This window comes from Sciurus carolinensis, chromosome 14, assembly GCF_902686445.1.
Source record: "Sciurus carolinensis chromosome 14, mSciCar1.2, whole genome shotgun sequence".
Classification (NCBI taxonomy): Eukaryota; Metazoa; Chordata; class Mammalia; order Rodentia; family Sciuridae; genus Sciurus; species Sciurus carolinensis.
Window position 1 is genome coordinate 24,374,541 of NC_062226.1, and position 16,952 is coordinate 24,391,492.

General features: G+C 38.1%; 1 protein-coding gene across 2 annotated transcripts in view; it reads left to right on the forward strand.

The window, feature by feature from the left end:
• Ctnnal1 (catenin alpha like 1) overlaps window positions 1-16,952 on the forward strand; it is a 57,744-nt gene that overhangs the window by 25,863 nt on the left and 14,929 nt on the right. For both annotated transcript variants that reach the window (XM_047525231.1, XM_047525229.1), the window contains exons 7-11: window positions 2,741-2,941; window positions 4,966-5,052; window positions 8,514-8,672; window positions 9,019-9,111; window positions 13,115-13,265. In XM_047525231.1, coding sequence (XP_047381187.1) covers window positions 2,741-2,941; window positions 4,966-5,052; window positions 8,514-8,672; window positions 9,019-9,111; window positions 13,115-13,265 — 691 coding nt within the window. The remainder of the gene's footprint in view (window positions 1-2,740; window positions 2,942-4,965; window positions 5,053-8,513; window positions 8,673-9,018; window positions 9,112-13,114; window positions 13,266-16,952) is intronic.

The following is a 16,952-nucleotide window of genomic DNA, read 5'->3' on the forward strand; positions in this document are numbered from 1 at the left end:
AAAAGATATATCTCTTTAAAGCAGCATCTTTATCTACAAATCTATTGTTCAGTAACATTTGACTCAGTGTTACATTTATAAAAGACAGTGGTCTTTGCTTCTAGTACCTACTCTAGCCCTGTTGAGTTGTATTGTGTAGTCATAGCCTCCTGTTTAGAAGGATAATCCTGTCCCCTTTTTTTGAGCAGTACCATACATACATCCATGGGCGATGTCAGTCCAGCAAATCATTTCTGCTAGGACCCCTGCTCATCCTTGTGCCATAAGGCTGATATTTGAGATTGCAATATTATAATAGCATTAATAATTACAATTTAAAGTAAACAATAATACTAACAGTTACTGAGTCCTTACTCTGCCAGTCCTGGTCTGAGTCCTGTAAAAGTGTGAACATATATACGGCACAGGAACAGTCGTCATTGTCCCCATTGTGTGACTGAAGATACTGAGACACAGATGAGATTTTCTTGCTAGCTAGAAGGTATCAGAGTTGGGATTTGAAGCTAGACAGTGTGGCTCCAGGCAGTCTGACTTCTTGTGGAGTCGAAAGATGAAGAAGGTGTTCTCTGGATATGGGCAGAGTCTGAGTCAGGAGGGCCCCAGGGACACATCCAGTAGAGTGCTCTCACTTAGCAGATGCAAAAACCAAGGCTGTCCAATATGTTGAGGGTTCCCCCACCTCTCGAAAACAGGGCTAGGACAGGAATGGTGTTCTTTCTAGCTTACTGTACTTAAAATTGTGTGAAGATCTAAATAGGACCCTGCAGTAAAGAAAGTAGTAGAACATTTCATTTTAGGGGCCATATTCTTAATAAATACTCTATTTAATCCCCTATTCCCTTTTGGGTGGATATATTTATGCCCTCCTGCCTTTTTTTTTTTTTTTTTTTTGAAGGAAGAAAGCTGATGAATCGTAAAGAAGGGAAGTGGGACCCTTCTGTAGGTCCTAGGACTCTCTAGTCCTCATGTTTGACCTTTCAGCTAATGCCTCTGGGGTTCTTTCTTTCTCTGACGCCAGTCCCACTCCTGCATCTCTTCCTAAGGGACAGAAGCTGCAAAGACGTCATTCCCTTAGAAATTTGCCAAATCTAAGATATTAGTTTTCTAATTCCCTCTTTTATAAGTACTGAGGGAGGAGATCTGTTGCCAAGCGTCAAAGGCTAACTAGGGAGTGGGGATTAGAAGCAGGTCTTTCGTGCCTTCTTCATTTCCAGTTCCAGGATAAGCAGGAGCAGTGCTCAGCTGGGTCTGCTGCTGACCACTCTTGCTGCTGACCCTTCCAAGATGAGATACTTCAGAGGGCAGAGCCAGTAAGAATAGGCTCAGTCTCAATGTCAGTGGCTTCCCTTTGGTATCTTCTTTTTCTTTTTCTTTTTTTTTATGGGGAATATAATCTGTAGAGGGAAATTGGATACCTTTCTGTATTCAGTATTATAGGTAAGTAGATAAATCTTATGGAAACATAAATGACTAGCCTTTAGAAAGTTCCACCAAACTCTACTAAGTTGCTGTCTAAAAACACATACAAGTTTTCTCTAAAAGGAAAGTAAAAACCTTATTATAAATGATGTGAGGTCAACATGACTAAATTTTATGTTTTTATTAGTTAAGTTCTTTAAATTCAGATGCTCACAGTTGGTTCCATACCTCACTAATGTTCTTTCTTAGCTTTAAAAAAAAAAAAATCCTATATACCTAGGATGGAGTGATTATTAAATATCCCCTTGACTTTTCCAAACTTTGATTTTTTCATGGTTCATCTTAAAATGGGTCATATGTAGGATTAACTTGCAATATTTGTGACAGGACTTTAAAGTGCCTAGCAAATGTAAGCCTCCTTATCAGCATGTTCATCATCACCACAGTCATGATTATCACTACTTTTTTCCTGGTGGCCCAAGTTGTCTCTGTGACATATTTCATGGACTAGAAGTTAAAGCTGAAGTGATATAGTGTGGCTTTGAAGGCTAAGAGAAAGGAAAATTGCACAAATGAGCATGTGCTCACACAGTCAAGCAACTCTGGACATAGAATGGCTGAAGTTTTGGGGGCTTGGGAGATGAACAGACTATTAGAGAGGTTTGTAAAGACAAGACCACAGAGGATTTTGTGCTATATCATAGAAGTTTGGGCTTGATTTCATTGATGTTGAGGAGCTAATTATAGGTTATGTGGCAATAGAGGGCTTATGTTTTGGAAGGATTATGCAGCACCTCTGAATAGGATGACTGGGTCAGTGAGGTGCTTACTGGGGACATAAAACAAATTGTAGGGAGACCAGTTAGGTGACTAGGAAAGTTTTTTGATGAATTAGTAAAGGAAAAATTGGTGTCTTTTCCAGTCCCTCTCACCCTCCACACCTATCCCCCGGGCTCAGAACATATTCATGTTTGGGTGTAGCATGTCTTCCAGGACTTTGCTTGCTCAGGCATTTTCTCAGATGCAAATCCTTTACCTGGAGGCTAGTTCATTTTTCCTGCCAATTGCTATGTGATGGTGCTCTTTCTGTCGTAGTAGTCACTGATCTCCCGGGAATGTCATTGTATTAACTACTCTAGGAATGAAGCTATGCATGGTCCCTGATGACTCTTGAACAAGGTGTTCTCCTGGGGTCATGAAAAATATAGTTATCATTGGAGGCTCTATTTCCCCTCAGCTGGGAAATAATTGATAGTGTTTAACCCATTGCAATCAGCTGGGAATATTGACTCACATGAATGTATGTCCTTTTTATTCTCAGATGAATATTGAAGCTGTACGGGAGAACCCTTATTTTCAGTCCAAAGAGAACCTTTCTGCAACATTGGAAGTCATCTTGGAGCGTACGGAGGACTTCACTGATTCTGCTTACACCAGCCATGAGCACAGGGAACGCATCTTGGAACTGTCAACTCAGGCGAGAATGGAACTGCAGCAGTTCATTTCTGTGTGGATTCAAGCTGTAAGCACTTTTTCCCCCTCAAAGTAAATCGGATATAATAAGCTTTTCACTAATGTATTGAGACGTGTGGAGGCTAACATAATCACCAGGAAGATGAATGTGGTGAACATGAAATCAAGATGTCTCATCTCTTTCTCCCTCCTAGTCAGCCGCAGTGTTCTTCCCACCCAGCATTCACAGGATGTGGCATTTTCCAGGCCAGTCTGAACTCTGCGGCCATCACCATGTTTAGTTTGCCCTCTTGTCTCCACTCTTCCACCAAACTCACCTCTGCACAATTCCTCCCCAGAATGCTTCTTCAGAGTGAAGCACAGAGGGGTAGATTCCTACCTAGAGGTTCTTGGTATGTGACTCTTACTGCTGGAGCCTTGCAGATGTGTACAGTTCTTAACTCTGAGAACAGCTGATTGATAGACAGTGCTGCAGAACATTTACTGAGGTTTAGATGCAATGAAGACAAGGATAGATCCATCTAGCAGGTAAAGATCTTTCATTCTTGGACAGAGTCCTGGTCCAAATCCATTGGCAACTGCTTAGTGGACCTCAAATAGGCTGTTAGTGTGCTTAAAACATGGGAGGCTATTTGGACAGGACTGCTAAAGACAACAGCAAGGGTGTTCCCTGTCTCTCATAGCAGTAGATTACAAAATGGACAGACAGAGGCCTAAGACATGTTGCTGGCACCATTTATTCATTTCTTAGACCTAGGCTATGTCACAAAAGTATTTCATATGGCATATAACACACAGCAGAAATAGAACAAATACAGAGTCATGAACAAAAGCTTTGGCAGTAAGGATGAAGGAGGGGGAATATGGTTGAGATCATGAAAAATGAAGCAGCTATTTTCTGGTAACTAGATTGATTTATAAATGAAGAGTAGACACGAATCACAGATTTCTCAAGTATTTTGTTGGTATCACCACAGTGCAAATGCTCATTAAAGGGGAATTAAAGAGTGTGGTATAAGAGATTCAAGCAATGTTTTGTATTTAGTTTGAATTATCTACATGATATTTAACACTGTAGATTGTTGCTAAATTTTAAACTAAATGTTATAAAGAGCTTCTTGTGTTGAAATGCTGTTAGAAACCTGATGCTATCAATTCTTAAATTTGCAATTAACACCCTTCACATATTTCACAAGCACTTGGAGCTCTGATTCTGCACCAGATATCTTTCTTTTTTTTTTAAGTAGTTGTTATTGAGAGTCTTTTATATGCTAAGAACCAGAAATTTAAAGAATAATTAGATAGGATTGTTGCCTATAATGATTTTGGGATATTGAAAAAATGTGGAAAAGGGTGGAACAAGGACCCTCTCCCCCCAAAAAATTTGTAAGTATCCTAAGTGAAGGTGTAGATCATGTGTTGAGAGGGTTTGAAGCAGGATGAGTTTATACTTAGTAAGAGGAATCAAGAAGCCTACTGGAAGGTGTTGACATTTGACTTCGATTTACATATTTAAAGCACTGAATACCTCAGACCTGCCATGTGCTCTGCCAGGTACTATGGATTCACTGATGATTCCAGCCTTTGTGGAACTTCCACACCTAATGTGAAGATAGCCTTTGAACCAACAAATAAAAATTTAAAAAGAAATACAGAATTGGGAACTGGAATGATTTCTTAGAGAACATTTAGAGTGGGTTTGGAAAAAGTTCTTATTTAGATTTAGCCTGAGAAAGCTCTCTGAGAAAATGACATTTATGTAAGGTCTTATAGGACTTTGATTTTCAATGAGGTTAAGAGTGAAGGGGATGAACATTCTAAATAGAAAATAAAAGAGATTAGTTTCAGACGTAAGTTTATTAAAGAAAATGAGTTTTTAAGAATTCACCTGTTTACAGTTAGTGTGGACAATTAAAATTCTATTTTTCATTCTAACCTTAAGCAGGTAAATTTTAACAATATACTTTTATCCTTAAAATAGAATTTATTATAATTTATAATTCAAATGAAATTTGAATAATGAATTTAAAAGATGACATAGCATTACATATATTCTTCTTTTAAAATTTTTAGCAAAGCAACAAAACAAAAAGCATTGCTGAAGAATTGGAACTCACAGTTTTGAAAATCAGTCACAGTCTCAATGAACTTAAGAAAGAAGTAAGTATGGTTTGAAGTTTAGCCTCTTTTTCTGTTTGTTAATTTTTTTTTTTCAGACTACATTTTGATTCACTGTACACAGATGGGGTACATCTTTCATTTCTATGGTTTCTAATGTAGATTCACACCATTCGTGTAATCATACATGTACATAGGGTAATGATGTCTGTCTCATTCCACCATCTTTCATACACTGTTAATTTTCATTATGAATGAAATGCATGTGTATTAATGTGACCCTGTGTCTGTAGTGGCTGCAATTTTTCCCTTTGACCTAGTTTGAAGTCACCATTTTTAGTGCCATCATTCTCAAAACTTGCACATGAACACTTATAGCAACTTCATTTATGATGGCCCCAAACTGGAAGCATCCTAAATTTCCTCAACAGAGGAATTGGCAAATGACTTTTTTTTATAACTCTCCCAAATAGTATTTAGCAACATAAAGGAATAGTACTGATATATGGATGAATCACTAAAAGACTACACTGAAGGAAAGAAGCCAGGCACAAAACTCTGTGTGTGTGTGTGTGTGTGTGTGTGTGTGTGTGTGTGTGTGTGTGTGTTTACATTGAGAAAAAAATTCTAGACAAGGCAAAACTAATTTTTAATGATAGAAATCAGATTAGTGGCTCCCGGAAGTCAGAAACTGAGGGATGTATGCCAGATACAGTGGTTCATGATTGATCTCAGCATTTTGGGAGGTGAGGCAGGAAGATCTCAAGTTTAAAATCAGCCTTGGCAACTTAGTAGACCCTGTCTCAAAGTTAAAAAATAATTAAAAAATATAAAGACCAGGGGATGTAGTAGCTCAGTGGTTAAGTGCCCCTGTATTGAAATCCCAGTCCTGCAAAAAAAAGAAAAAGAAAAAAGAATCGGGGGGATATTTACTACAAAGGGGCATAGGAGACCTCTTTGGAGTAATGAACTGTTTGAAATATTGATTATATGGCTTACGTGTTTGCAAAACTCATAAAACTGTACCTTTAAGTTGGATGCATTTTGCTGAATTTAAATTAAACCTCACTAGAGATTTCCCTGTTCTGAAATGAGCACGTGGTCATCTCATGACTTACTGGGCTGCTCAGGCCATTGAAAGTCCTATAGTTACTCTGAGACAGGAATTTGTTCACGAACTACCTCTGGATTGTCTGTTTTCTAAGTAGTGTTTTGGGCAAAATTCTGCCCACTTTGTGTGCATGCTATCTACTGTTTTCCTTGTAGAACTGCACAGTTGGCCAGTTGCAATGAAGCCTGTGTGACCTGCAAAGCCTTAAATATTTACTATCTGCCTATTTATAGAAAACGTGTGCCAATCCTTACTTTCAGTTTTAAAATACAAATCCTTGTTCAGAAATCAGAAGGTTCACTCCAATATTTTAATCAGCATTCCAGTCTTCATTCAGTTGTAGGACTTCTCTGATGTTCCCCAGGGCCTGCCAGAGCTTTTGGGAGAGATGGGGTCTCTTCTCTTTTCCACTCCCCTCGTCCTCCACAGTGTAGCTGCTGTTACTGGTTTTTGCCAGGTTGTGGCACAAGGAGAGAAAAGAGAAGTGGGGGTGGAAAGTTCTTAGGTCTAGTGCCCTTGTAATATGACTTTGGCCTCAGTAGACCCTCGAAGCAGACTGTCTTTCGTATGATGCCTGTGTGTATCCCTCAGAGGCTTTCCTGTTGTCTCTCCCCCTCAACACTACAACTGCCATGTCCTGTTACTCTCTCCACTTGGAGGGGTGCTTGGAGGAGCCTCATCATAAGCACTGATCAGCTCCCCAGAGAGATCCTCCTCATAAAAACCTCTCACTTATCTCTGTTTTCATGATCCTTTTATGTTTTTTGAAGTGCGTCAACGGCTTAAGAGAATGAAATTGGATTCTGGATGTTTGGTAAATTATATGCATGATGATCTGTTTCACATCTTAGCTCAGTTCTGACCGCTCTGTTGAAACCTCCATTCAAACACCCCATTGAACATAGTAAGGCCTTGGTTTTCTATGCCTTAAAACAAAGCCTACCTATTCAATTTTAGCTAAACTGTTGTTGAAATCCTGAACTTTTAGTACAGTGCGAAACCCTTTGGTGATAGACTGAGGGACTTTTCACAGTTTTCATTTTCTTAGCTCTTAGATGGATATAACCACATCAACCTTGAAGAATTCTTTTAAGGATTAAGGGAGCTGAAGTTTATAAAGCTGCTTTCAGGACATGGCACAGAGCACATATGCCCTTTTTTCTTCCTTTATGGTTGTTAATGACTTGTCCCCAGAACCGTTTGTAAGAGTTATGTGACCTTGGCAAGGAACTCAATCTCTCTTGCCCTATTTCAGTCTACAAAATAAAGGGTTGGTATTAGATATTCTCTAAAGTCCTGCTGGTTAAACAGAATCTTGTACAATTGTTATATGACTTTAGTTTTCAAAGGAAAGAGAATTTTAGTGTCTTTGTTTCTAGCTTTAATTATTCTCACTTGGTTTCTTGAATGCAGACAATCCTATTGTTAATTTCGTAGAAAGTCTTGTAATTTGAATTGGCATTGATTACTTCCAGGAAACAAGAAGTTGTTACATTTAAAAAAGCTTAATTCGAAGTCAAATTTTCTTTAGAACAATATTTTTATTAAAAATGATCAGGACAACCCCCAAATCGCCTGTTATATCATTTTAAAAAAATGCAGGATAAGAAAACATTTTTGGAGTTAATAGGGTCCAAAGATACCCACATAGTGAGCCAGGCTTAAAATCCATTCCACCCACAATTATTGCCTTAGGGTTTTGGTTACCTTTTTATGTGTTATTTTGGCTGGAACCAGTTTGTTCTCAGAGTAGAGAATAAAGTTCTGGAGAGCAACTGTCATAGGCTGTACCCCACTGAGAGCGGGGTCCTACTTGTCATGGACGACCAGCCTCTCTAGTGCAGTGCCTGCGACAACATGGGTATTTAATAACATTTCATTGAATATCTATTTGGCTGAATCTCACATTGATACTTCTTTAAAAGTATGCTAAAAGGTTTCTTCGTGATCATGAGCTGCCATTTGATCTTCCCTCTTAGCACTCTGAATACCATACTTTCAATACTATGGATTCCTCACTAGCTGCAAGAGTAGTAGAAACATTGTTACCTTAGAGAGAAGCTGTGTGGGAAAGAGCTGGTGGGTAATAGGATGAAAAGCGCAGCAGCTGCTCCACACTGAGTGGCCAGGTCATCTTCCACAGGTAGTAGTGTCACCAGTCCTGGGGAATCCCAAGGAGTAGACCTCACCTTGGTCCTTGGGAGGGACTTATGCCCTCCCCAGGGCTCCACAACTTCTGGAACCTCAGGGACCTTCACACCTCCCTCAGCCCATCAGATGGGACTGCTTCGAGGCCTCTGTTCTGTGATTATTAAGTGCTTGTCATGTGATTGGTGACAAATGCTATTTTTTTTTCCCTTTCCTTCATGGCCTTCACCCCCCACATCTGCAGCTTCACAGTACAGCAATGCAGCTGGCAGCAGATCTGTTAAAATACCATGCTGATCACATGGTTTTAAAAGCATTAAAACTTACTGGAGTAGAAGGAAATTTAGAAGCTTTGGCTGAATATGCCTGTAAACTCTCTGAACAGAAAGAACAGCTTGTTGAGGTGAGTAATAGGTTTATTTGCTAAAAGAAATTGTAGTTTATGGTACAACAGCTAAACAATCATGAGGGAATACTGACATGAGTACAGTTTTTGGTTAAAGTCCTGATCAGATTGGAAGTAGAAATAATATGCTGTGCTTTTATTTGTTTCCACTTTGACCCTAGAGAATCTGTTGGTAAACAATATAGCTTTTTAATAATTTCAATAATACATAAATCTATTCCTATAGGTTTTAAGAAAAAAAATTTATTTGTAAAATTTAATTTTATTTATAATTATAAAGTGATACTGTATATTGTGAAGGATGTGAGCATGAAAGTTGAACTGTAGACTTGTTTTCTTACAGACTTGTCGATTACTGAGACATGTATCTGGGACAGAACCTCTTGAAATAACCTGTATACATGCAGAAGAGACATTTCAGGTGACTGGCCAACAGGTATGCTTAATAGCAGATTCTTCCCTCCATATTATGTCTTATCTTATTGTTATAGGAGATTGTGAGGAAGGAAGGTATAAAGCGTTCTGGATAATTGGAAGCCAAATCTACTATAGGAAAGCAAGATAATGGATTTTCACTGATAATGTGCTAGAACTACATTCCATTGGATTATCTGGTCATCTGCCAAATTGGAGATTGGCCCATTTAACTGAAATTCTATTTTATATTTATTTTAAATGAAGCTGTTTATAATACTATAACATGTTTTGGAAGTAAGCTACTATTATGTAACAAGCCATAAAAATAATCTCACATTTCAACCTAATAATTCCTAAGGGAATTATTCTAGGGAGATTTAAGAAACAAAACAAAACAATTCTTGTTACATTATTTGTAATAAGATTCATTTGAAGCAAGCAAACTATCTTAAATTAGGCAAATAACACATTATAATGTTAAAATAATAATATGATAACCAGAATTGGTAACATCAAAAATATTTTGTTACAATGTTTAAACAAGCAGTACACAGATTTGTGTATATACTATAATTGCTACTATACAAAATATACGTGCCTGTGAAAATGACTATATGGGAATATGCAGAAATTAAAATTCTGCCTATTTAGATTGCAAGTTATTTTTTTCTAAATTTTCTATAGTGTTAGTCTTTATAATTTTCGAAAGCCTTTTCAAAACTGATATTCCATTTATTTATTTGTTCATTTGTTTATAATGGGACTTGAACCCAGGGGCACTTAACCACTGAGCCATATCCCTAGCCCTTCTTATATTTATTTGGAGACAGGGTCTCACTAAGTTGCTGAGACTGGCTTTGAACTCATGATCCACCTGTCTCAAGCCTCCCAAGCTGCTGCGATTACAGGCATGTGCCATTGTGCTCAGCCTGATATTCCATCAAACGTTGTCTCTGTCAAATGTTATAACCTAAAGAAAAATAAGTTCTTTTCTGTTTTTGAGTCCAAGCTCTAAAATACAGTTTTCCAGATGTTCTTATGTCATTTATTATGGTCACCTAAAAGAACTTGTTCTTAAATTGCAATTTTGAATGGTAGATGTTCAGTCCCTGAGTCTTTGGTTTATAGCTAATAATAGTGAAAGTGATCAAGAGACAATGGCAGTGTGTGCACTCTGGCATGTTGGATGTTAGGGGGATGACTGCTTGCCTCCTACAGAGATGTCAAAGGCTTATCATGGAGTGGAAGCTATATGAGTCAGCTTCCATAATGATCATATGCAGAACACCATTACAAACAGGGCATCTCTGCTTTTCAGGAGAAACCAAAGCTTCGATATTTGTCCTTTCACATGAGAGTCAGCCTACTTACCTTGGTTACTGATGTATTTTGGTACTGGAGTATTTGGCTTTCTTGCCATGTGCAGTCAGTTCTTGTTCCTGTCTTTGGGCTCTGTTTGCCATCCATTTTCTGTCTATGTTACAAAGAGCATCTCTTAAGTACTTTGTGTTAAAGAATGATTACTACATGAAAGATAAAATATTAGCTATTTCATTAATTCATTTATGTAGCAGCTAACACAAGATAAAACCTGAAACTCCCAAATAATAGTGGCTTAAAGCAATTGGTTTCTCCCTTATTGATAGTCCTGATTGATGGCATGGCTTTTCTCCTCTTGGCAATCCAGGCTTCATCTTGTGACTTGCCAGCCCACAGGGCCTTAGAATTCCTGCTGGGTTCAGTGCATTAACCCTCCTATGGGGCAGGGGAAGAGTACTGAGGAGCATGAGAGAGGTTTGAATGGGCCAGGCATGGAAGCCATGGTCTGGGTCAAAGTGGACAGGATTCAGTCAATGGCCATATCCCTTGTGGGGAGCAGGCTACCCTGCTGTTACTCCCCCATGTGTAGACCAGTAGTTCTCAGACCGTGCCTAAACCTGTGTTACTCCATTTTACAAAGCAGGGTTTTTACCATAAGAGCCACTCCATTTTGTGTTTAGGTGCTGAGGTGGAATGACTCTATACTTTATTTCTACAAGTAAACAACCACCATCAGCCTAGTACATAACCATAAGGCACAAACTGATAAATTAATAGTGCTAATAAAAATAACCACCTGTGGACTTAATTAATCAGAAGCAGACTTGAATTAATCATAAGCACATGGTTGCATGATGTATCACACTCATATTGGAAAAACTAGGCCCATGAACTCATCAAACACACTAGACCTGGGCTTCAGCAGAGGGTAGTTTCTCCTTCTGTGATGACCATGCAAAGACCATTCCTAGCTGACACTCTGATATTGTCCTCCTGCAGGATCTTGACCTAGAATGAAATATTGTGCTTTGATAGCTCTGTTCCCTGAACAAGTTTTTTGTCTGGTTCTTAATCTCATCCAACCATCTATAGTGACTCCTTTCCTTCTATTTGCTGCTCTCAGTTCAGCCTCTTGAACTCCTGTATGGGGGGTTTCTCAGCCATGTCCTGGGTGGATGAGAAAGGGTTAACTGCTGGAGGATGGTGTTGACTATATCACCCATAAACCTATCTAATCAATAAACACACAAGGGCCAATATTCTTTTAAATGAGGGGGGCATGACAGATCAGACCATATCAGATCTGGCCTCTAACAACATGGAGTAGCCTACCACTTCTTTATTTATAGCCACACAAGTAAAGGGGCCTGAATCAGGAGGGCTTCTGTGATGAACAGGATGGGGCGGAGTCAGGGGAGCCATTTACTCTGGGAAACTACCATAGAACCAGACGGTGAGCCACTCCCACACAGCACCACATACTCTCTGGCAATCTGGGACAGTCACCTGTGGTAGCCAGTTCTAGAAGTCAGGCCTCTGTGTCCCATGTCTCGACCTCGTCTGATTTTGCTAGATAAGGATGGCTCCCCACAGCTGTGGCTTTCTTAACCTTTACTTAGCCTTTCTGTAAATTATATATTTAACTGTGTAAGCTGTGATGTGTGCCTTAAGTGTTACAGCTGTTAGAAATGAAGACTGGAATAACAGAACTGTGTTCACCCAGGTGACCTGCAAGTGTTCATCCATTGATGAAAATGAATTTATAGTTATTCAATAGATTCTGACATTGTGGAAAGACAAACATGTTTGGCCTGTTAATGATATAGATTGCTCATGACACCCCTCTAACAGGGAGGCAGGGGAATATAATCTTGCTGTGTGTCCAGAGGGGTGACAAGATAGATTTTGATGCAAAGACAGTAGTCACTACCATAATTCTTTAAATTATGGACAGTTTTATTTATCCCATATGGTGATATGTAAAAGTACAAGGCTGATTCTTGCCCATGTCACTGTTTCATGAGATATGGTGTGTGGGGTGGAAAGAGCCCAGCCTCTGAGTCAGGTAGATCTGAGTTCACGTGTCAGCTTGGCATATACTAGTTACAGCATCTTGGAAAAGTTACTTGGCATCTCTGAGCTTCAGTTTATTTAGCTGTAAAATGGGAATAATGCTTATTTGAGAAGGGTTGTGTTTTGTTTGTTTTTGAGGATTAATGTATGTCAAGCACTGATAAGGCGCAGTATTTCAATCATGTCATTGTCTGCCACGCACTCCTGGGTGTGTGTACATTGTTACTACCACTACTGCTGTCTCCCTGCCATTACTCCTGCTACTCCACCACTATCGCTTTCTCCTCTACTATCATGTACAGTACATTATTTGTCATCACAGTGTATGTCTTTGAATGGTGCTATGAAAATAACTTTGTTGAAATAGTCTTCCTTGAATAAAGATAATTGCCCCCTGAAGGCAGGACAATAATGTATGTACTGTTTATCTGTAAATCAGATTTTAATAAATAGCAGGTCTTATTCTACTGTGTATCTTCGTATTATCTAACATAGGGCTTGTGTGTAGAAATTACTTAATAGTTATTTTTTGAGTTGAATTGAACAGAAAAGACTTAAGTTTGGTCTCTAATGTGATTATGAGAGCTGAGATTTAAAAATGCATGCCTGTGTATGTTGTGTTTCTGTAGATAATTTCTGCTGCTGAAACACTGACGTTGCATCCATCTAGTAAAATTGCTAAAGAAAACCTAGATGTATTTTGTGAAGCTTGGGAATCTCAGATTAGTGACATGTCAACACTGCTGAGAGAAATCAATGATGTGTTTGAAGGAAGACGAGGTGAGAAACTGTCCACATATTGTATGATTTTTTTCCTTTATATTTTATTATTTTAATGTAACTCTATTAGTTTTTTTAATGTGAAGTCTCAGATACAAAGTGAATTATCTTGTTATGGCCCCACTGAATTATTTCTAGAATAAAATTATCTGCCAAAGAAAAATGACAAAAATATTTTGTCTTTATTTTTAGTGTCTAAGCAGTACAATTCATTGTTCTATAGCATAGTAGATTTCTCTGAATTAACATTCTAGTTTTCCTATTGAAATATCATTTTTCATTTCTTCTAAATTGTTTTTAATTTTAATACAAAAGCTCTTCATTATACAGAAATTCTCTGATTTAATTCTACTAACTTCATAATGAAATGAATGTAGTTATTTGATTTTTGAATTGCTTTCCTTCCACTTGGATGGAATCTCTTTCCTTGATGACTACATAAACTTGGAATATTGCCTGTGGTGGGTAAGTTCATTGGTATTTCTACAACATGTAGACTAGTACCATACATTGTATAGGAAGGCATCATTTTTGCTCATTATTTTCATATCTACTGTTGAATTTTATTTTCCATTGTGCCATGTGTCCTATTATTTATGTGTTTTTATGTATATATACATATATTTTTCCCTTTGAATGGTTTCTGTTAGTGTCAAAGCATGATTTAAAAAATAAAATGTCATTTAAAGTCATAACATCAAATTACATATTTTTACTGAAGATGAATATTTAAACACTTCATTAAAAAGATCCATTCAGGATAAATGTTGATTTGCTTAAAAATCAGGGAATGATAGGTCTTCTAGTGTAGCATCATTTATAAAGTATAATAAATGTTTACTATGCGTCTCCATTTAAAGATTTCTGCAATAGCGAGTGTGAATGGTACATCACTTTGAAGCTTTGATCAAGGACTTACAGGGATTTTTATGAGGCAAGTTTTATATGTTAAAAGGTCAGTTCTACATTTAAGGAAGAATAACACTTAGCTGGAGGGATTGTTAGGAAATGAAGCCAAGTGGCCCTGTGTGTGACAGGACACCTGGTCTGGGGGAGCCGGAGTGTGTGCGAGGCCCAGCTCCTTCTCCACCTGGACTCGGGCAAGCGCTTTTTGCCCTAGCTCTGAGTGTCCTCAGCTCACTAATGAAGGCCATCGGCTGAGTGGTTTGAGGCTCCTGCCACTCGAAAAGCCTTTTGGGAGCACTCCCTGAAGTCGGTGTCCTTTTGAGCTCTGAGCGAGGGATGTTCCATGAAACATAAAACCACAGGCTGCTGTCTGTGTGGGTAACGTTATAAATATGATCATTCAGAGGCATATAAACCATAATAATATAAAATACAAATAAAATATTAAGCAATTACTGTGTGCCAGGTTCTTTGATAAGTGCTAGATGTGCATTCTTATTTAATCTTCTCAGTAACTCTGTGGGATAATATGTCATATTTTAAAACTGAGGTTTGAAGAAGTTAATGTCAGTGTCCCACAATGGATAAGCTACAGAGACCTGGGAGTTGTACTTCATCTAAGTGATGCCAAAGATAAATACTATCAACCACTCATATGTTTTTACTCAAGTAGTTAAACTCCACTCTAGCACTAAAGTATTCTGATGAGTATGAACTGATTCTGTGAAAAACGCTTACAACTGTCATGCTGGGTTTTGCTTTTACTTTCGAATGCTTTCCAGAAATGGCTGAGAAAGCCCAATCTTAGGCAGTTCAGAAGGTACAGGGCAAGAAGTAAGCAAGTGAGGGCCAGAAAACTGGATCCTTGTTTTTGGTCTACTATTTATTAGCCGAGGATGGGGCTGGCTAAATTATAGAAGATATAATTGGGTATAATAATACATTAGTAATGGAGGCCTAGCCACATTACCTGGCCCTTCAATTTTCAGTTTCTTTATGTCCATAAATGAAATAATTTGCCATGGTACTTGCAATATAATAAATGGCAAGAAATGTATTCTTTTGTTTTTACCATTAGGTGACCTTGAAGAAGTCCTTTAGCCTCTATTCCTCAGGTTCCTATCTTTAAAGTAAGGGCATTAACTGGGTGTGGTGGCACAGGCCTATAACCCCAGTGACTCTCTCTGGAGGCTGAGATAAGAGATCACAAGTTCTAGGCCAGCCTCAGCAATTTAGCAAGGCCCTAAACAACTTAGTGAGACCCTGTCTCAAAATAAGAAATAAAAAGGGCTGGGGATATAACCCCTGGATTCAATCCTTGGTATTAAAATAATACGGGCAGACTAGATTAGAGTAGGCAGATGTACAATGTGAGTGCTGCCTTTCCTCATTCTTTTACCATGACAAAAATTGCAGGTTGGTCTTGATATTTTTCTCACACTGAGCTTATACATGGCCCTACCAGTCTTTCTCCACATAGCACTCTACCATTCACTGTGGACAGAACAGAACTAAAACAGGAGAATCCTATATTCCTTTTGGACTATGTGATCACTGTGGTTTCTTTTACTTTTAAGCTGGATAGGAATAGAGAGCAAAACAAACAAGTACTTTAAAGCAGACCACAGAGATCAGTACTGCCCTATGATAAATATAACTAGCTGGTGGTAATGGTAGCAAGCCAGATTATATAATTGTTTCCCCTTTTGGAGAATAGATGTGATCATTTCATGGTCCTGGACACTATGGAGGATCAAGCTTAGACACTACAAGATTCCTTGCCTGAGCTAGTGATCTTTAAGTAATGATTGTGCACTCTTTTTTACAGCATATTAAGATCACTTTTTAGGGATCTTTTTTTAAAAAAAAATTTAGTTGTAAGTGGACACAATATCTTTTTATGTGTTTATTGTTATGTGGTGCTAAGGATCGAACCCAGTGCCTCACACGTATGAGGCAAGGGCTCTACCACTGAGTCACAGCTCAGTCCACTTTTTAGGGATCTTATGGATAGTATTAAGACTTTGAATTAGATAGGTGGTAAATTATGAGATTCTGAATGACCCGAACATCGTTTCTATTAATCTTCTTGCAGCTAAGTCAGGTACTTTTTATATTAGAGCCTGGCTACAAGGCAATGAAAATAGCCTTCCATTTAAGGGTTTTTCCTTACCAATTCTGAGATCAAAAAACTATAAATAAAATTTTCTTACAATTCTGACATTACAGAGAAATTATTTGAATCATAAATTATTTTGAAATTCCACTAACTGACCCTTAGCAATAATTATTTTTCCTTTTCCATTTTTTTTATTGGTGCACTATAGTTATACATAATGGTAGGATTTGTTACATATTCATACAAACACACATGTAACGACATAATTTCATGAATATCATTCCTCAGTATGCCCCCTGTCCCTCACCTTCTCCCTACCCCTGGTCCCTTTCCTTTACTGATCTCCCTTTGATTTTCATTACACCATCCCCACACACATACCTTTCTTTTCCTTTTTCCTCTCTAGCTTCCACATAGGAGAGAAAACTTACGACTCATGACTTTATGAGTTTGGCTTATTTTGCTTAACATAATATTCTTAAGTTCCATCCATGTTCTTGCAAATGACATAATTTCATTCTTTATAGCTGAGTAAAATTCCATTGTGTGTATATGCCTTGCAGTAATTCATTTTGTAGATCAGCTCTGTCCAACAGAAATAGAATGCAGGCCACGTATGTAATTTCAATTTTTCTAGAAAGCACATTAAAAATTAAGAAACA